General features: G+C 39.1%; 1 protein-coding gene across 1 annotated transcript in view; it reads left to right on the plus strand.

The window, feature by feature from the left end:
• The window catches only part of sptbn5 (spectrin, beta, non-erythrocytic 5), a 45237-nt gene that overhangs the window by 16956 nt on the left and 6953 nt on the right, over positions 1–21328 (plus strand). Inside the window, exons 23-63 of the mRNA XM_034307941.2 lie at positions 69–239; positions 529–693; positions 1055–1281; positions 1507–1693; positions 2137–2319; positions 2410–2523; positions 2623–2780; positions 2863–2995; positions 3232–3377; positions 3592–3706; positions 3788–3898; positions 3999–4178; positions 4494–4697; positions 5623–5772; positions 6132–6236; positions 6891–7079; positions 7169–7324; positions 7454–7645; positions 7742–7837; positions 8801–8919; positions 9055–9169; positions 9779–9892; positions 10072–10193; positions 10273–10435; positions 10543–10731; positions 10825–10902; positions 11078–11250; positions 11335–11425; positions 11614–11760; positions 11866–12003; positions 12947–13203; positions 13297–13483; positions 15712–15924; positions 16225–16421; positions 16749–16953; positions 17108–17284; positions 18060–18215; positions 18326–18543; positions 18630–18819; positions 19016–19192; positions 19324–19431. Coding sequence (XP_034163832.2) covers positions 69–239; positions 529–693; positions 1055–1281; positions 1507–1693; positions 2137–2319; positions 2410–2523; positions 2623–2780; positions 2863–2995; positions 3232–3377; positions 3592–3706; positions 3788–3898; positions 3999–4178; positions 4494–4697; positions 5623–5772; positions 6132–6236; positions 6891–7079; positions 7169–7324; positions 7454–7645; positions 7742–7837; positions 8801–8919; positions 9055–9169; positions 9779–9892; positions 10072–10193; positions 10273–10435; positions 10543–10731; positions 10825–10902; positions 11078–11250; positions 11335–11425; positions 11614–11760; positions 11866–12003; positions 12947–13203; positions 13297–13483; positions 15712–15924; positions 16225–16421; positions 16749–16953; positions 17108–17284; positions 18060–18215; positions 18326–18543; positions 18630–18819; positions 19016–19192; positions 19324–19431 — 6516 coding nt within the window. The remainder of the gene's footprint in view (positions 1–68; positions 240–528; positions 694–1054; positions 1282–1506; positions 1694–2136; positions 2320–2409; positions 2524–2622; positions 2781–2862; positions 2996–3231; positions 3378–3591; positions 3707–3787; positions 3899–3998; positions 4179–4493; positions 4698–5622; positions 5773–6131; positions 6237–6890; positions 7080–7168; positions 7325–7453; positions 7646–7741; positions 7838–8800; positions 8920–9054; positions 9170–9778; positions 9893–10071; positions 10194–10272; positions 10436–10542; positions 10732–10824; positions 10903–11077; positions 11251–11334; positions 11426–11613; positions 11761–11865; positions 12004–12946; positions 13204–13296; positions 13484–15711; positions 15925–16224; positions 16422–16748; positions 16954–17107; positions 17285–18059; positions 18216–18325; positions 18544–18629; positions 18820–19015; positions 19193–19323; positions 19432–21328) is intronic.

Raw genomic sequence — 21328 nt, forward strand, 5'->3', positions numbered from 1 at the left:
CAGCATTAATTAGTTCTGAAGCTTAATAATGGTCAAATTATAATGCTTATTTTTTTTGTCTATGGCAGGAATTTTACAGAGATGCAGAAGAGCTACTAATTTGGATGGACGAGAAATTTAAGATAGCCGAGGATGAATCTTACAGAGACCCAACCAACATCCTGCGCAAACTTAAAAGGCATGAGGCAGCAGAGAAAGAGATGCAGGCCAATCAAGTCCGTCTGGACAGACTGATCGAGGTACACTACAATAAACATAATGTTTACTCTATCCTCTTTTGATGAAAATGAGTCCATATTCATAAAAAAACAATACATGGAACCAAAGTGTTTGCTGTAGTGATAGTGATTTTAAAATTAATATAACAATATTAATCACCGGTAAGATCTCATAGAGCATGTGAATTTTTAAGACCGTCATACATTGATATTTTTAAACAAATATGGTCCTGATGGTTCATCTGTGCCCTCCTGATAATTGTTATATTTTAAGGCATATCTATAAATTGGGTTTGTTTTAAATGAGAAGGCAGGAGAGGAGATGCTAGCTGAGGACCACTGTAACAGTCAGAGCATCCGGAAAAAGACTCGGCAAGTGCAGAGTAGATGGAGTGAGCTCCAAAGAAAAATGGCAGAGAGAGGGGACAAGCTACGACAGGCTGGCCAACAGGAACAACTCATGGAGCTGCTTCAGGTAAGTTTGAGCTACTAACGCTGGTGTAATAAGAAAATGTTATTAATTGTTAGAAATGTTATTACTTGTTATATATTGCACCTAAAAAGAATGTTTTCTTATTTGTTTGCAGTATCTATTACTAACATTATGACGGGAAACATTGTTTAAAATAACACATATGTTCAAATGCACATAACTCCTGGTTTTCAAAAAAAAAAATCAAACAAGATATTCCAGATTTAAACTAACAAGATGTGTTATGACAACTGATCAATCAAACATGGAATATGTATATAATCAGACAATTTAAAGTCGTAATGTACATTTGAGGCTAAATTTCCCTTCATAAAGTATGACTTCTGTGTTGTGATCATTTCAGGATGCAAAAGTTAAAATTGAGGAAATTCAGCGGATGCTGCAGCATGCACCTAAAGGCCATGACCTTCGCTCGAGTCGACTGCTCCTGAAGGAACACAAGCAGGTTGAGCAGGAAGCTCAGGAACTTGCAGACAAAATTAACTCCATCGTCAGTCATGCCAAACACCTGGCTACGAACCATTTCGACTCTCAGAGAATCCTCCATGAAACAGACATGTACCTCAAACTGTGAGCTCCTCTGTTAAAATGTTCTATGTACAATGCTTTTCTGGGATAATGTTATGAACTGTATTAGGAGTTTTGAAGAATCTTATCATAATCTTGTCAGTTAATGTATGGTGGTCATATTGGTCCATTTCACCTGTGTATTATAATAATCATTAACTAATTTTCATATGTGTATTAGTTAAGCTAGATATAACAGTCTCATTTTTCCTTTACTATATTTGATAGGTTTAAGTCTCTAGAGAAGCCTCTGGATCATCGCAGAAAACAATTAGAAGAAGATGTGGCACTCTACAGCTTTTACCACGATGTGGACTTGGAGCTTGCTTGGATTGCTGAACATGACCCTGTAGCAGATACCAGTAGCTATACCAAATCCTTGGCTGGGGCCATCAAGCTCCTACAGAAACACAAGGTAGAATTCTAGAGTGAGGCAGTGGCACATAAGAAATTGCATTCATGGAGCCCCAAAATGGACCAACACTGTACACTTCATTGTCATTTAATTCTATAATTGAACAAAAGCATTTGCCTTATCATGGGAGATCATGGATTTTAATATTGACCATGCAGTAGCCATTCTTGGAATCCAAGAGAGCTAAACTGGCTGTGCTCTTTGGGTAAGAGGGATGGCATTACTTTGTCTCCTGTCAATCAGTGTGGGTGTATGTGACTTCACGTATGCAGATGAGTGCTGTTAGTGCTTTCCTCTGAGTATTTTCACTGCCCTGTGATGTGGTATGAGCAGCAGTTTGAAAAGATGCAGTGACTTCATGCTAGAGATAACGCATTAATGACTGCCCATGTTATTATGATAATTCTGTTCAAGAGCTTTTTCTCCACTCTGAAAACCAACAGGAGCTGCAAGCAGAGGTTAATGCCCACAGGCAGTATCTTCAGCGTGTACTGGACAGAGGCAGGGCCTTTGACAACCGGGAAGTGCACCAAAGGTGCAAGCATTTGTCTGCAGCGTGGGAAGAACTTGAGGATGCTTGTGAAAAACGCTCTTCCCACCTCAACAAAGCAGTCAAGCGAGAACAGGTACCAGCCACACCTCTGCAGTCTAGAGCAATCCCTATGTACTTCATGATAAAGTGTGGCTTTTCTGTAATTATATATGATTATGTGCAGATCTTGCTTGACTGTGCTGAATTAGAAGTCTGCTTATCTGAAACATCAGCTTTGGTCAGCACTGACTATGGCAAAAATGAATTAGCCACACAGAGCCTTGTGAAGCAGCATCAAGTAAGTAAGAAGCTGTACCAGGGTTAGTAAGTTTATAGCATGATAACCAGTGGGGTATGTGCAGCATGGGATCATGTTGCTACTACTTTATGTGTGCAGACTGTGGAGGGGCAGATTGAGGTACTTTCTGCCCAGGTGGATGAACTTAAGTCCAGTGTGGACCAGGCTGTACATGCATGGGGTTTAGAGGAAGTAAAGAGACCTTACAGCCACATTAGAACTCAGCTAACTGAACTACAGCACTCAGCAGCAATAAGGTAATTGCCACAAAATCTACAGTTTTAAACTGTGTACCAACATGTTATGTGCATTGTGTATGTTATATGCTTTGTGCAACAGAGAGCAAAGGCTCCAGGATGCTCTCCACTTGCACGAATTTAAGAGAGAGTCTTCAGAACTGGAAGAGTGGATATCACAGGAGCGGCTAATTGCCTCCTCTGACAACTATGGCTCTGATTATGAACATGTCCTGGTGAGATAGCTTGTGAGCAACCTAAAAGAAAACTGTTACTTCCTGGCTTTTAAATGTATAAAAAAAAACCTGAAACCTCAGGACCAACTTAATCTGTGCATTTTATTGTTTTCTCTATGACAATGAGCTTTATTTAAAGCGAATTCTTCAAAGAGAGTTAATTAATTGGGTTAAAGCACATGACATATGTTCACGTATGTGATCAATGTACCTGAGTGTCACCTGATCTATGACAGCACCTGCAGAGAAGGTTTGAGGTCTTCCTCAAGCAGCTAGATGTGGGTCGGGAGAGGATGCGTTCATGTCAAGAGCTGGCTCACAGACTCGTAAAAAACAACCATCCAGAGAGTAAATTCATCCAAGAAACACAGGGGCTGCTGAGGTACCAGCACACAGTCTTATCACCACACAAGTCATTTATATTACAACTTCAGTGCAACATCCACAGCAACCTATTAGATTTTAAAATAGTGGCATAAAATATGGCATGTTGTATTATCGTTGTTATATGACACTTCGTGAAACAGCAACCTGTAATGTTACAGGAATTGTAATTTCAGAAAATTACAATAAAGGTTTTTATTGTTTTATGTCAGGGAATCATGGGATGAGCTGCAGCACTTGGCCAAAAGTCGTAAAGAGAATTTGCGTAAATCTGAGGAATGTCACAAGGTCTACAAAGACTTGACTGATGCCCTTGGGCACATAGAGGTACTGTAACTGAAAAATAATGCAGTAAACCCAATAGGTCTGTTAGTGTGGTAACCTTTGACTCTATCTGCAATCCAACAGGACAGGTACAAGTGCATTCCTGATGATATCGCCAAAGACCTGAAAGGGGTTGAGTTGCAGCTAAGGAAGCATGAAGCACTGGTAAATGAGCTGGTGGGAAATGAGCTGCAGGTACTGAGAACATCCACATTTTACCTCCAAGGGTACTGATAGAAGTGACTTTGATGCCACTTACATTTTACTCATGAGTGTTTGCTTGGTATTTGTACAGATGCAGGAGCTACTGGACATCACAGACTCCATTTTAGACCAGTGCACCCCAGAACTACGAGAAAGGATGCAGGAGGAACAGCAAGAGGTGGTGGAAAGTTGGGAGAAGCTCCGCATGTGCATGGAGCAGAGGGAACAAGAGCTGCGGCTCGCCAAACAGCATTACTTTTTCCTCAAGACAGTAATTCTCTTTCTCTCTCTCAAATACACACACACAGTTTTATAAGGAAATGAGCAGGGTTTAGTGCATTTGTATTGGAGGTAAGGCTGAATTTTACTACAATCCGTTAATTATAATAATAAATTGGTTATTTTCCTGTAACAGCATGCCCTGCAGTGTTTTGTTCCTTAACAGGAATAACATATAACAGTTAACAGCACATATGTTGGTGAAAAGGTCTAGTATTAATATTAGGAAAGCAGACAGGCATTGTTTTACACATTGCAGGTGTAACCAGATACCAGACCTCTGTTTCTTTGCCACTTTTGTCTTTAGGTACAGGATTATTCTTTGTGGTGTGCTCACGTGCTAAGTGGCATGAAGGCAGAGGAGACTATTCGCGACGTGGCCACATGCGACCTGCAGCTTTTCCAGCATCAGCAGCTGTGGGCTGAGATCGTAGCCCATGAGGAGACGTACGCTCAGGCTGTAGCTTTGGGTCAGCACCTACAGGAGCAAGATATTCCCAATCCTCAGGAAGTAAATATCCCTTTTGTCACTTCTTATATCAAGATTATCACTGATGTTAAAATGTCTTATGTTAAAATAAACCTAACCCTTAAAAAACACAGGAAAACAAGCATTTCCACCATTTCAAGGTTAAGCAGGGTAGGGCAGGATGTAAAAATACTACCAGCTACACTGTTGGATGCCAGCAGCAGCAGTTGTGATTGATGGTGGATCTTCAGGTGATTCCACAGTAATGTGAAGTAAACCTTAAAAAAAAAATAAATAAAATAACAGCACAGTTCTGCTGCTGCTCAACGTGTCTGCACACCTCTGACCACTGACAGCTGGATAAAAAACATTTTTAATCACTTCAACACTTCAATCATATCATCTTCATTAACATTATTTGTAATGTCTTAGATGTGATACTTCCTTGTATGCCTATTTAAACGTTTTATGTTTAAAATGTTCCTTTTTTCTCTTTTGGCCAAAAACCAAAAATACTGTTGAGCATTTTCAGCCTAAAGTTTTTGTTCATCCCTAATAAATAGAGTTAAATGATGTCTAATGTCTAACTTGTCTAATGTTATCTAACATTAAATAGATTGTTGATAGATTTTCCATTTACCTTGACACAAAGCGAGGGTGCATGAGGTGAAGGAAGGGGATTTTCAGGAGGTGTCAGTTGGAGAGTTCAAAATACCTGCACAGGTCATTCCAGATTAATATGTCGATTGGCTCATCTCCTGTTTTATTGGGGAGAAAAAGACTGCTTTTTGCCATATTTTTAAGTTATAACTCATACTACCGTATGGTGACATCAAATTTCAGAGTTCCTACATGAAATGCATAAAGGTTTTAAACATCTCTGGCAGTGTAATATTGTATAGAGATGATTAAATTTTTATATTGCACAAGCCTATTAAAAGCTATAAATATGCATTTTGTTTTCCAGGTCCAAGACAAACTGAGAGCTTTGCAGGTTGAAAGAGAGAGGCTGACAGCTAATTGGGAATCCAAGCAGAAATGGCTGGAGAACACCTATCAGGAACAAGTGTTCTACAGAGACATTGAATACATGGAGAAGATCACCAATTCCCAAGAGGTGGGAACTCAAATACACATGAGATTCACTGTAGTTTGGGCCTTAAATGTCTTTTACACTAATTTACTGCAGAATAAACACTTTCAAATGATGAATGGAATTGGCAGAGGTTTTAGGCAAAAGTCTACATTGGTGGTGAAGACACCTGTAAGCAAATGAACACTTAGTGGTTTCAACATTGCAAATTTTGCAGTGAATAAGCCAGAAAAGTCTGGGGACATTATTTATTGTTCAGTCATGTTGTCATGACATGATACATGACAGATCTTTTTTCATTCCAGTAAGATGATACACAGTTTTACTGCAATTTTATCATGTGTTTGACTAGAATTTCCTGAAAATGATCTTTTCTTCTGCAGGTCCAGCTGAAAAATAGCGATTTGGGGTCAACAGTGGATGAGACAGACACTTTAATCAAACGCCATGAAGCCTTTGAAAAACTTCTTAGCACTCAGGAAGACAAAGTTGGTACCATACTTTTTATTCACTGTCTTTTTATTTCTACAGTTGTCTTATAACTTGATCATTAACTAATCTTGTGCATTTCAACATTAGTAAAACGTGGCTGCTGGAATAGGAAGGGTGTACTTATTTTTTTCCCACCTGGTTTCTAATGTTGGTTTACTTTTTGGGGAAAAATGACTACATATTGAAATCTACTGTGTTTTGTTGTGATTTGTTTGTATATAGAAGTTGGTGAGGACCAGACAATTGTTATTTTGGCCATGATAAATAAAAACTTAGAATGGAAGGAAGGTGTACTTTCTTTTTCACATGACTGTATTAGATGAAGTGTGTTTTTGTTCGTGGTAAAGAACTGCAAGGATGATGTTCTCTACAGCATGTGCACTGCAGTAGCATGACTTTATTGCACATGCTGATTCAGAACCTAAGAGTGGAATGGTAACAATCTGAGCTGTAATATTTTGAGTATGCTACTCCAACTACCATAAAATACTTGACAATTATTAGCATTAATTAACATTGCTAATTGCTAACAAGCATTATTAATGATGTTGCCATTAGGACCCACCACTAGATGTTCTTTCAGGCTTAACAAATTGCAGTATGTCATAATATCAATATAGTTATATATACTTTGACCTTCCTGTTTGCAGATGGTTGTTCTTCAGGAATCAGCTGACCGTTTGAGCAAAGGAGGGGCAACGAGAGAAAAAGGCAACTACAAAAAGACACTGAACTCTCTCAGAGCACGGAGGGAACGTATCAGAGATCTGTCCAAGAAACGCAGGGAAGAACTTGAGCTCTCTAAGCTTCTTTGCATCTTCACCCGTGATGCCTCTGAGGTATCACAGTCTTCACCACTACATATCCAGAGCAATAGGGATTAATGTTCTATAATAGTTCAATTCATCTGCTATGAATTGTAATTCAGGCTGAGGAATGGGTGTCAGAGCGCATGCAGAAGATGCAGGAGGATTCCAAAATGGATCTGAGCAACCTTCAAGCCAAAATGAAGCTACTGCAGAAGCATCAGGTGTTTGAGGCAGAGATTCTGGCTCATGGCGAAATAATTGACTCTGTCCAGCAGGTGAGGCCTGTTGCATGTTGCTTCAGGATGACTTGTATATTGTGGTATGCAATTGCATCACAGTGTGCTAATGACAGATCTCTAGGTTTTACGTTATTTTCATATGCTTGATTCTATCAATTCATTCAGACAGGAGAAGAGCTGGTCTCTCTTCGTCATCCAAAGTCCAAGGAGGTAAAACAAAGCATCTCTGCTCTAATTGCGCACTGGGAGACTCTGAAAGAAGCCATCGCCGCCCGGGGGAAAGTTCTAGAAGGTCACCGTGACTTTCTTGAGTTCGTTCAGAAAGTGGAGCAGGTAGAAGTTTGGATCAGACAGAAGGTAAGAAACACTCATGCTTGAGGACCATGGATTCCAAGGTTTATCAGACAAAATATTAACTAATAAGACTGCCCTCTAACTTTACTTACTCTCTAGGAGGTCATGATTAATGTTGGGGATCTTGGGGAGGACTATGAACACTGCCAACAACTACTAAAGAAACTAAGTGAGTTCAGAAGCTCCAGCACTGGGGTAAGTCACAGGATGTGGTGTCAATCTAACAATATGAGAAATCAGATGCTCCATTATATTTTATTATATTGGTGCTGTTATTTAGGACAAGGGAAGGAGTAACCAAGGCACATACAGTACAAAATTCTGTGTCCAGGGACATCAGATATTATTATTATTATTATTAAAACTATTGTTATTATTATTATTAGTAGTAGTAGTAGTTGTAGTAGTAGTAGTAGTAAGATTAAAGATTTATTTGTCATGCCTACTTTCACCATCTGTGGCCGACGAATTAAAAAGTCCAGAACACAGCAGTAGAGTGATGAGTACAGGCCCAGTTCCCTGAGCTTAACAAACAGCCTGAGGGGGACTATGGTGATGAAGGCTGAACTATTATAAATGAACAGCAGTTTCACATAGTTTTTTGATAAGTCTCTCAAAGCACAGAGGTCAGGGCTACTGGACGGTAATCATTCAGCTCAGCTGGAGTGGATGATTTGGGCACAGGAATAATAGTCGTTCTCTTGAAGCATGTAGGGACAATGGACTGTGTCAGGGACAGGTTGAAAACGATGGTGAGCACCAGGGCTAGGTGGTCAGTGCAGATTTTCAGAACCCTTCTAGGGATTCCGTCTGGGCCCGCTGCCTTCCTGCCTTTCACTTGCCTCAGAGTCTTCCACACATCATGTTTTGAGACAGTGAGCGAAACTCTTCGATGGATGAGCAGTTTTATTGCATTAGCAGGAATGCTAATATTAGCCGAGATGCTAATAGTAGCAGTGCTAGCATCAAAATGTGCATAGAAAGGGTTGAGAAGAGAGGATAGGGAGGAGAAGAGCATTTAAGAACTACAACTCTTGAGCATTGTAATTGGTAATTTGGAAGTGTCTCTGTGGGCTGTTTGTTGTGTTGAAGGTAATAAAACAGTTAGTTATAAAGTTATACAGTGTGGCCTGAATGTCCTTAATCACTCTTTGCCAGGATGTAACAGTTGATGATGCTCACATCAAGACCATCAACAACCTGGCAGCTCGACTTGAGAGACAGAATTGTGACGAGTTGGTCACTGTGAAGAAGCGCAGACAGCAATTGAATGAGAGGTCAGTTAGCAAGCATTTGCATAATATTAACTAGCTCCCTCTGGCTTTCATTCATGATTAGAAGCTTTTACAAGTTTAAGAAAACATTCACTAGCATATCCACATTTGTGCTGTGCTCATTGCTCCTGCTGACAGATGGAGTAATTTCCATGGAAACCTAAGCAGCTATAAGAAAAAGTTAAACCAAGCATTGGAGGTCCACTCTTTGATCCGTGATCTTGAGGAAGTCAGGGACAGGGCAAGTGAAAAGGTAAGGCTGTTTTCTTTTTGCCAAGATTATGAGTTCTGTTTGGACCGTATTCCAGTGCCAGAGACACTGATGTAACAGTGTTGAACAAAGCAAAGTCTGTATTTATAAAATGCACCTCTCCTGTCCTGCACACCTCTAATTTGCCATATTTCACCATATTCCACAGCAATTACATGAGTTTAAACATTTTCTAAAAAATATTTTTCGTGATATTTCATGACAATCCTGGTTGTAGCACTGATATAGAACTTGAGAAGTATTAGAGACAGCCCCCCCCCCCCCCCCCCCCCCCAAGTCCTCCATCCCCACGCCACCTCCCCTTCAAACCTGGCCAGTGGGGTAGCACAGTTTCTTGGTATACTTCTTATTCCATTTTAAACTTTTTGGTGTACACTGCACCCTAGTGTACAGATATCTTAGTGATTCCTGTGCATGCAATTTTCAATATAAGGTATTTGTCAGTCAGTGCACAAGATGCCTTTTCTAAACAAACTACAACTTAGTGTGAAATACATAAAACTTGTAAGAAACATTCACCTGTCAAATATCATCCTTTTGTCCTGTAGAAAACAAATCCTAGCATTTACATTCCTTTCTGTGGGGTTGCAGATGCTGTTACTGCAAGGTCATGGCTATGGAGAGGATGTAGAGAGTGTAGAGAACCTTATACGCAGGCATGAGGAGATGGAACGAGAGGTCCGAGTTATCCAGGAGAGAAGCACTGTGAGTATTCCAGGAGCTTTAGTACAGGCAAGATGATTGATGTTTATCAATAGTATTGCTCTGTTTTACAAGACATGTAGACACTCTGTCTTATTATTATACTTGCATTGCACCACAGTTATTCATTTCACCACGAGTAAGTTTCTTGGTCGTATTTTTTTTTTTTTTTTTTAAATCAGGTCCTGGAGAAAGAGACCAAAGATCGATTAAGGACTCACCGTGACCTTTCTGACAAGCTGAGTAAGAAGCAGCAAGAAGTAAACAGCACTTTGATGAAGCTGGACAAGGAAATGAAACTAAGGTGAGCCAAGACATTGTACCATTTAGGACACAACTTTACTGCAACAAACTGCGGTGGGTTCATTTTAATGTCATTATAGGAAAGAACGTTTGCAGGAGTCACACCAGCTCCAGCTGTTTAAAGCTAACCAACGTCTGTTGCTGGACTGGACACTGAAGCAAACTGCAGAAATGGGAAAGAAGAGCTTGCCAAAGAGTAAAGCTGAAGCAGAAAGCCTTATAGTGGAGCACCAGGATTGGAAAGTAAAGGCTCCCAAACTTACTTATACACTGAATAATGAGGAATATATTAAGTTTAAAAACCAAAACCAGATTTTTATTAATATGAAAAATGGCTTTTATGACTGTAGGCAGAGATAGATGCACGTGCTGAGCGCATTGATTCAGTGAAGAATTTTGGACAGAACCTAGTGAAGTCTGGTCATAGTGAAACCACAGAGATCAAAAAAGCCCTAAGCAAACTTGAAGATGCCAAAGTCAGGCTCATTCAAGCATGGGAAGAAAGGAAGACAACATTAGACCAAGCTCTGGAGCTTCAGGTATTATAAACAATGTATTGTAGTACATTTGCTAATGCAGTATGCTTCTACCTGAAAAGTAATCAACATGACATCTTGATTGATTGGGTGTAGGTGTTCCTTGGTAATTTGGAGCAAAGTGAGAGCTTGTTGAGCAACAGTGAAGCTTTTCTGGCTAATGAAGATGTTGGGGTAAGTGAACTATTAAGAAAGAAACTGATTAGCAGTAAAATGGTATTTGAAAAGCTAAATCTGCAAATTTGCAACAATTTCAATGTGAAAACTGAAACTAATCAAAGACTTTCTAGGATTCAGACAATTAATTACAAACAATTAATTGTTATTTCTCATACAATCGTCATTTTAGAGCTCCTTGTCAGAAGTGGAGGCTCTGCAGAGGAAGCATGCTTTGTTTGAGAACTCTCTAGAAGCTCAGCTACAACAGGTGGAAGAAGTGGAGAGATATGCTGAACAACTGACACAGAAGAAACATTATGACTCAGACAACATCAGAAAGAGGAGCAAAGCAGTTCAGCTGAGGTGAGCTGTAACCCTTTTTTTCTATATAAAAACATCTCAATTCAGTATGGCCATTTACTGAATGGCCAAGTTTTTTTCTTCCAGAAAGGAGAGACTGTTGGAGATGAGTAAAGCTCGGCAAAAGGCTTTGGAGGAATCAGTCCAGCTACAAAAGTTTTTAGAAGATAGTTATGAGGTATGCCAATGCAAAAAAAAGAGAGAAAAAAGTGTTTTCTCTGCTTGAAGCCATCATAATTAATTTGCTTTTCCGTATTTCTGTATTAATGCATAATTATTATCTGATAAATGTTTCACTTGTAAATCCTTTTAAATCCTTATTATTGTTAATGTGAATATAGCTTAACTGTTCTATCTATCTTTAAGATGTGTTCATGGTTGAATGAGAAGAAATCAGTGGCTCAGGATGAGAGCTGGAGAGAGCCCATCAATTTGCAGGCCAAGATACTGAAACACCAGAGCTTCGAGGCTGAGATCCTCGCCAACCGCAACTGTATAGAAGCCCAAACAAAGGTAACAGCAAAATATTAGATTTTTAAAACTAAAACTGTAAAGCAAACTGCAGAATACTAAAATGCCTTCAGTATCAATATCATGAAGATTATGTTTAAATGCCAGGAAGGTGAGAAGATGCTAGCTGCTGGTCATCCAGCCAAGGACAAAATAAAACCCAGAATAATGGATCTCAGGGAAGGCTGGGAGCAGCTCTTAATCCACTGCAAGGAGAAGAAAGCACGTTTACAGGAAGCATATCAGGTACATAACAAGAATAGTGTTGTAGATTAGCAGCCTGTGTCCTTACCAGGAAAAAAGATGGATGGCTGCAGCATTTCACTATGTGCTTATCAAAAGGAATTATGTACACTACAGACATGAGTTGTTCATATTAATTCTTCTTATAAGTTAATTCTTAAGAGCATTTCACTCTCTGTTTATCAAAAAGAATTATGTACACTATAGATATCAGTTGTTCATATTATTTCCTCTTACAAGTTAATTCTTAAGAGCAAGGGAGTAATGGGGCTGTTCAAAATGCAAATTTGGTGTACAAGTGCTGCATGTGCCAAAAAAAAAAAAAAACCTATGTCAGACATCTAAGCCTGGATTTTACTACAAAATATGTTCTTTTTTTTATTATAGAGGCAGTCTTAAGGTTCAAGGCTTCTTGTCAAATGTAAAATGTAATGCTATACATACCCTATATGGCCAAAAGTTTGTGGACACCTGACTATCACTGCCATATAAGCTTTTTGAACATCGCATTCCACTAGATTTTGGAACATGGCTGTGGGGATTAACCCATTCATCCACAAGGGCATTAGTGGTCAGGCACTGATGTCAAATGAGGAGGCCTGGGGCACAGTCAGTGTTCCAGTTTCATCCCAAAGGTGTTCAGTCAGGCAACTCGACTTCTTCTACTCCGCCCTTGGCAAACTGTATCTTCATGGACCTCACTTTGTACATGGAAGCACTGTCATGCTGGAACATGTGTAGAACTTAGTTCCAGTGAAGGGAAATTTTAATGCTAAAGCATACAAAGACATCCTATACAATTGTGGGCTTCCAACTTTGTGGCAATAGTTAGGCCTACATATGGTTTGAAGGTCAGGTGTCCACATACTTTTGGCCATATAGTGTATGTAACATACAGTATACTACTATCATGCCCTACTTCTCTGCCTCATTCCTTATCCTCCAGGCCTTGCAGTTCCTACGCTCCTTGGATGATGTTGAGGAATGGTTAGATTCAGTTGAAGCTGAGCTGAGTCAGACAGACTGTGGGGAGGACCTGGCCTCAGTCAGCAGACAACTCAAGGCTCTACAAGGCTTGGAGGAAGTGGTGGATGGACATCTGGAAAAAGTCCAGAATCTGGTGGACACAGCCAAAAATCTCAGCTCCCAAGGCAATTTTCAGGCTAGGGAGATTCAGCAACAAGTTTGGCATATGGCCAACAGGTACCTTATGGTTTTCTGCATTTGAAAGTGAAAATTAAAATATAAAGAACAACACAGTATTAAAAATTGCTGGCTTACACCTTTTTTCCTCAGGTATAATGGTCTGGCTGAACCTCTCCAGGCTCGTAGAGATACTCTGGAATCATGTCAGCTATTGTTCCAGTTCTACCGGGACATTGAAGATGAAATGATATGGATTCAAGATAAGCTACAGGCAACAGCTTCAAAGGACTATGGTACTTCACTCGAAAGCACACAAGCAGTGGTCAAAAAGTACCAGGTCAGTGTTTAACTGTGTTACAGCTCACAGTTATTGTGGTAAAATTTTGAGATGTAGTCGGCATATATGATGTGTTCAAATGGCTCAATGTTCAGTGCAAGAAATTCATTATTAATAGATCACTTAGCCATACAGTCATGGGAAAAAGGGACTAAACCCTTCTTCAATTCTTTGTATTTATTTATCAGGGTCTAAATAACAATAGTGTGGTCCTCACAAACTTCTATAAACAAACAAATAACATCAGGTGACAACAAAAAAACAACAGATTTCAATATGTAGTAATTTTTCCCAAAAAGTAAACCAACATTCAGAAACAGAGTAATTAGCGGCCAGGTGTTACTAATGAAATGCCCAAGATTATTTAAAAATCAAAAAGTGTGACTACCTCTATAAAAAACAGAACTTTTGGCAGTTTGGCATTCTGGAGCACTCAAGTATGTGTCTACATCATGCCAAGAAGAAAGGACATCAGCCATGACCTCAGAGTAGCAATTGTTGCTGCTCACCAATCTGGGAAGGGGTATAAGGCCATCTCCAAACAATTTGAAATTCACCTTTTTACAGTAAGAAGAATTACTTACAAATGGAGAGCCTTCAAGACAGTTGCCAATCTTCCAAGGACTGGGCAGCTCAGCAAATTCAGTCCAGATTCAGACCATTTAATGCTCAGAGATATAAAGAAAACCCAAGAGCTATATCATATGACCTACAGGCCTCTGTATGCACATTAAATTTTCATGAAAAAAAAACTGAACAAGTATGACTTTCATGGAAGGGTGTCTAGGAAAAAGCCCCTTCTTTTCAAAAGAGAGTCTGCCTTATGTCTGTCTTAAGTCCAAAAGTTTACTTCACTATTTACAAATAGAAAGTTATTCATATTCAGAGATGGGCTAAACACCTCCTCCAATTTTCTTGGCTCTCCATTTGATTATGCAAATCACCTGCATTGGAGTTCATGACTCTAAGGTTGACAGATTTATTCTTGAGCAGAAGCATCTGAGATGGGTTTTTATTTACACTGTCTAGACTACTACATTTATTTTTGTTAATTCACTGTGCTCTCATGTAAAGAAAACATTCCCACAGTTTGAAGATTAAGCTGACAAAGCACTCTTATTAATTCCTAATTTTATCCATAAAAAATTTGGTCCTTAAGATTAAGTCTCCGATTAAGATGCTGCCTCCTCTGTGCAAAAAACAGATAATAAAACTAAAGATAAATCTAAGATAACAAAAGACTAAGATTCTGCTATTTAATTAATATGTTCTATTATTTAATTAACGTCATATTTTTGTATATACAGTAATATTAACCTTGAATGGTCCATAGATTTTGTGTGTTTTTACAAGTGAAAGAATAAATCACAGTGTGACATATTGTGGTTACATCAAACGTCAGACACCGAGACATTACTCTGTTTTACTCAAACTGCACCCCATGTGTGTAACTCTCGTGCAAGTTCTGAACAGCTCAGGATAGATGGGAGTTCTGTCTGAGGTCTGACTTTCAGTCTTAAATCCTCGCTGCACACTTAACTTAACTCTGAATAAGGTCCTTTATGATGCTATAACATGCTATAATAAAAAGCTTTAACATCTTGTGATTGAGACACATGAAAACATATTTCGGTTCAGGAATACATATACAGTATACAGCAGGAAATGTGAACATTTCACCAGTGAACCACTTCCCAGACTGCACACATATAGGGCTGCACTGTTTGCACTTTTCCATTTTTTTGATACCAATATCAGAGATCTGAGTATTGGCTGATACCTGAGACTGATCCGATACTGACATGACTTTACAGCAACCAAACTACCTCTATGCAAGCTGGTGTTTCCAAGTAACGTAAAACATCAGTTGTGTAATATTTTCATGTGCAAAATCTGTGTTGTGTCAGGGATCACTCGTGTTCACTGCATTAAAAAAATCAGTGGATTGGATTGAAAATATTTCGAAACTGATCCAATCTAATATCATTCCAACATTTCAGACCTGTATTGGTGTAGATATTGATTTTCAGAGAGGTAAATCCCTAACAATTAATGATTAGTGATTAGTGCAATTAATGAAAACATATTCTCATAATGTTTAAGATGCTTTGAAAATATCTTACATCAGTGCATATGGCTGTCTTTGGTGTGCCTGTTTTGAACAGAAGACATTGTGATTATAAAACAGACATGGTGTATTTACAAGTGTGGGATGCTGTACTCTTCAGGTCGTGATGCAGGAAATCGCAGGTCGTACCCCTCTGGTGCAGGCAGTACTTGAGGCAGGACAGAACTTGGTAAGAGGGAGGCACTTTGCCTCACAGGAGATCAGCCAAAGACTGGCTGAACTAAAGGAGCTCTTTGACACGTTGAGGAAAGAGTCTGAGAATAAAAACCACCTGCTGAAAGAAGCACTGAAAATCCAGACCTTCCTCTCAGAGGTGTGAGATCAATTTGTCAAGTATATATTAGTAATACAGTAAGATTTACTCAAGCATTCATAATGTACTGTATTTGTTTGGATATAACTATTAATTTAAAGACCTAACAAAAGGATCTAATATCATAATATGAAAAATAATATACGATTTCATTTGCAAAATGCTAATCCATAATACTACACTAGTTAATAACATTTATGAATAATGACATTTAACCAATGCCACTTTGCATTGCCAAGTCTGAAAATTTAATGCTGGATTGCTAAGTTGAACACTTAGACACCTTGTATTTTTCCACAGGTCTCTGAGATGGAGCTGTGGATGGAGGAGTTGAAGCCAGTGCTGGAGTCCAGAGACTATGGGAAAAGTGAGGAGGCCACAGAGGCACTCCTCAGGAAGTTAGATGCAGTGGACCTGGAGTTAGTCAGCCACCATGAGAAAGTCAAGTCCCTGCAGGAGACTGGGGCTGAAATGGAGAAGTGTGGCCACCCCAACAGGTACAGACATAAAGCAAATTTAGAGCAGTCTTAATACATCTTGGTATGTAGGTATGCATAAATTAGATTAAACTGATTTCCATGTTATTTTCAAGATTTCTCAAAAAACAGCATGGCACTGAACATAGAACATTGTTTGAAGTTGTATTTCATTGCACAGCAAAGAATAAAAAAGAAAGAAAGGTTAAATAACCTTTAAAATGATTTCACACGACACATTTGTTAAATCTTACCATTACAACAGCAAATCCCCTCTGTTGTATATCCCTCTAAGCAATCTGAACTGAATGAATTCATATTTACAACACGAAATATGTTTAATTGCAGCCATTTGGTGAGTAAGAGTGTCACAAACATGGAAAAGCAGTATGAAACTCTGCTGCAGCTGTCTGCAGACTATCGTGCAGCATTGGAGGACCAGTACAATCTCTATGTGTTTGAGAGAGAGACCAGAGAGCTCAAAAGCTGGCTCATCTCTAATAAGACCCTCGCAGAGTCAGATGATTTTGGCCAAGATCTTGAAGATGTGGAGGTACCTTTGCATGTGATTATAATTTATAAAACAGTAGTCAGCTAAGGATTGAGTTGATAAAGGCCATACTTGTACAAACTTGTAAGTGTCTCAGAACTATGACTTAGATCTACTGAGTTGTGATTCTCTGAAATGGCTTATTTATTTTTGCCAGACCCTGCAGAAAAAATTTGAGGATTTCACAGGTGAAGTCAGCACTCTGGGTCAGAACAAACTGACTACAGTTCAAAAGCTAAAACAGCAAGTGAAATCGTCAGAAGCCCAGCAGAGAGAGAACGCGCTACTAAATTTATGGGAGGAGTTACAAAAGGCTATGAAAACACGAGCTGAGGTAACTCTCCAACATATTTGTGAAAGCCTAGAAATTTGTCTTGAAGTCAGTCATATAAAGCTAAGGTTTTGTTTTTTCAGTGAATTGCATCAATGGGCCTCATTTAGCAAACAAGTCATGTGTAAAAGTTTTCATAGGCTACACCCACCAGATTTCCAAAAGTTTTGGTAACTGATTTTCTTCATACACGTGTATATGTTGATAAATGCATCTGTAAATTGAAAAACATGTTCATGGCACAGCTGATTTGCATTTAGTGATGCCTGCAAAACTCCATAAAAGGAAAAGCTGAAAGCACAGAATGAAGACAAACCAGTGAAAAAAAGGAATTTCTCAGAGGCAGAAGTGGAGAAGAGCAGAGTTATTTTGACTTGCATCTACACCAATAAAAAATATTATTTAGCAGCATAACAGCCAAAATCTGAAGAGAAATGACAGGAAATGTGAATTAGGTGTGAATTAGGCACAGCTGCTGGCCCTGATGGCATCCCAGACCAGGTGCTCAGGGCCTGTGCAGAGCAGTTGGCTGCAGTCTTCATGACCTTTTTCAACCTGTCCCTAGCCCAAGCAGTGGTCCCCATCCCCTTCAAGACACCGAACATTGTGCCAGTGCTGAAACATGCCACTATCACAATCTTCACCCCATCATCGCCAATTTCATCACGTTTTGAGATTATTACAAATACATTTGTTCATATCCATATTTCAGCTTGATAAATAAGGCCCGTTGTTAAAATGTACAAGTTTGGCTCTTAAAATTGATTATTTTACACAGAATTTACAATCAGCCCATGAGGTTCACCAGTTTGACCATGACTTGGATGAGCTGAAGAGCTGGATAAGTGAGAAGGAAATTATGTTGGACTCAGAGGACAGGGAAAATGACCTGTTCAGTGTTCAAGCTCTTATTCGACAGCATGAAGGCCTTGAGGTACTGGCTAGCCATTAGTACTCTTACCTAAGAAAAACTATAAACACTGTACCAGGTTCTACACCAGTGAAATCTTAAAATAGACAAATAATGCAATTTTCTTTCTGTAGAGGGATTTGGTGGTAATAGAAGAGGATATGCGGCGCAGAAAAGAAGAGGGTAGGGCTTTGGTTAGACGGTGTCCCCAGCTGAGGGAAAGTCTGTCTGAAAGGATACAAGAGGTGGAGGAAAACTGGGATAGCCTGCTGGAGAAAGCCAGCCAGTGCAAACGCAGACTACAGGAGGGCATGGCTGTCCAGAGATATCTTACTGACTGGAGGGAGCTCATGTAAGTCATTGTTTTTTCATTTCTTTGTATATTGTTATGGCATAACATGGCACTGGACCTGTGAAATACTCTTGACACCTCCACAGGGCATGGCTTAGGGAGTCACTGTCTCTGGTGACAGGAGAGGGACTCAGAGGTGAGGTCAAAGACTTGGCACAGCTAATCAAACGGCATGAGGAGTATCATACCCAGATTGAGCGGCAACTTGACAAATCAGAAATGGTGAAAAATGAAGGGAGACATCTAATACAGGAAGGAAACTTCATGAGTGAAGAGGTGTGGTTAACAATATAACAAAAATTACACGAAGCACTTTTGCATTGATACTTTGGGCAGAATGGTCAGAAATGAAATAATGTCTCTTTTACATCATACACCACGACAGGAGAGTGTTACAAAGCTAATAAACTGGACGTCTGACCTATATGCCTGTATGTGTGTATTTGTTTTATTGATTTAAAAAACTCTACAGTTGGAGGAGCGTCTAGCAGAGCTCCAGGATCTGGAAGTCCTGGTCCTGCAGGGCTGGGCTGAGAGAAGAGATCTGTATCAGGAGGAGCTGGAGCTGCAGCAGTTACAGAGAGAGCTGGAGCAAGCTGAACATTGGCTGAACACGTATGAAAACGTGCTCACCGCCCAAGACTATGGGGTGAGGATGCTTATACAGTCATTGCTCAACACAGCATCATTTGTTTGAGATCATATTGCTGGAAGATTTTGTTGCTGGTTATGTAAATGTTAAGTCTAATTATAAAACTGTTCATTTGCTTTGTCATTCAGGACTCTGTTTCAGATGTTATAGAGCTAATGAAAAAACAGGAGGATCTGGAAGCAATGATACAAGCTCAGAGTGACCGATTTAACACTTTACATAACAGGAAAACTCAGGTAAAGGGAACAACAAGCAGCAAGACCTGATCAGATTCACTGCCTTATGATTCAAAATTTGCTGGAGTGTAAAATCATTCATTTCATTCATTCATCTTCAGTTGCCACTTTATCTTGATTCATTAGTTAAGGGTGACAGGTTCTATACTAGATGGTTTTGAGTAGGAATGAGAAGATACACTAAAGCCACGGTATAAGACATCCTGAAACAGGCTTCACAATTCGATATTGACACAAGACAATATTGACACGACGATATTGACATAAATAAACTATTAAATTTTAGTACATTTATTTTGTAATGACAACAAATTGGACCACTACAATATCAGCACATTGTATTGTAAGAAAAGTAGATCAGGATTTATAAAATAAGGTAAAATATTCCCCTATTATTAACATGTTATTTTAATCTTTTTCAGTGTCATACATGTACAGTACTTCATGTACGTTAGTAATATTTGTGTCATGACCGCTCCTACTGCTGTCTGACATCCATGAGATGCATGAGTGCATCACACTGACCACTTTAATTGTAGAGATAAGAAAACCAATCTTGATTTTATTTTGTATATTTCTTCATCCCTCCAAAATTAATTTTTGGTTACGCCACTGCCTGCACAACACAAAACAGGCTTCTGAAATGTTGTTAGACACGATGTGTGACTTATATCAAGTGCAGCACACAGAGTTTGACTTTAATCCACATTCGGACCACAATCAAGCCTGTTATGGTAGAAACCGGAATGCAGATATATATGGCGATTTATGGTGACTACTCTTCAGATGGCTACGCTACGTACATGCTGTGAATTCTGGATAGTGTGAAAATGTTAAGCAGTAGTGTATTATGGGCCATTTCACTATTAATTTGTCCAAGTTCATGTCGGCTGAATGAAACGAGGCTGTGGGCCTTGTGTTTGATGCATGTGCCATAATCCTTCCTTTTGATTAGCTTAACTTTTTGGACTATTATATAATGAATATTAAACAGGAATATCACATTCCATGATAAACAAGCAAAATTAGTTAATTAGGTATTTTGTATCACGATATTTGAGACAACTAAATTCTGTCTCATGCCTAGTTTTGAGCAATGTTGGTAGTGATAAATAAATTAAATATATTTTTTACAAAAGTGAATTTTAGGTGGGTCAAACTTCACAAATGTCCAGTGACAGTCTTGTTAGTGCTACCCAGGGTGTAACCATAACATGTGTAATGGGAGAAGATGCCTCTTTCCCTGCATTCAGGTATCCCTATGCAATCACCTCGTTTACCCGGTAGCTAACCTGTCTTTAGACAAACAGTGTATTGCACACAAACAACTGGTTAGTGGTGTAGCAAACAGAGCAGCACTTGTTTTAAGAAGACATTTAAGCTTTTTATTTATTTAACCCTGTCTGGCTGTAGAATATTATGTGTGGGTAGCCTATTATGAGTACTTGGATGAATTTAAGGAGAACACTTGAGCACCGAAAATAAGGCTGTGTGAGACTAATAAAAACATTACTAATAAAACTATTACTAATAAAAACATTACTCTTTGCAAGTAGCAGAATGTCTGCTTATTCCTTTACACATATACATTTACACAGGCAGTCTCACCTGTGTATGTCTTTTACCTGTTTCTCTAGTAGACAGAGTTTCTAGAGGAACTAGTTTCCCGAAGTCAGCCAGTTGGTGTGGGCCTCACACCATTTTGGGGTAGACCCCTGTGTCTGGTGGTGGTGAAACTTAAACTATATATGCATATTTCATACATTATGTGAGATGCCTCTGCACTTTCAGTGAATCATACCCTAGATATATGGCCCTGATCTAATCATTTTATTGTTCTCCATAGTGGGACAAACATGACCCATGCTTACTCTGCATAACTGTACTGTTATACTGC

This window comes from Pangasianodon hypophthalmus, chromosome 10 (assembly GCF_027358585.1).
Source record: "Pangasianodon hypophthalmus isolate fPanHyp1 chromosome 10, fPanHyp1.pri, whole genome shotgun sequence".
NCBI classification, from domain to species: Eukaryota; Metazoa; Chordata; class Actinopteri; order Siluriformes; family Pangasiidae; genus Pangasianodon; species Pangasianodon hypophthalmus.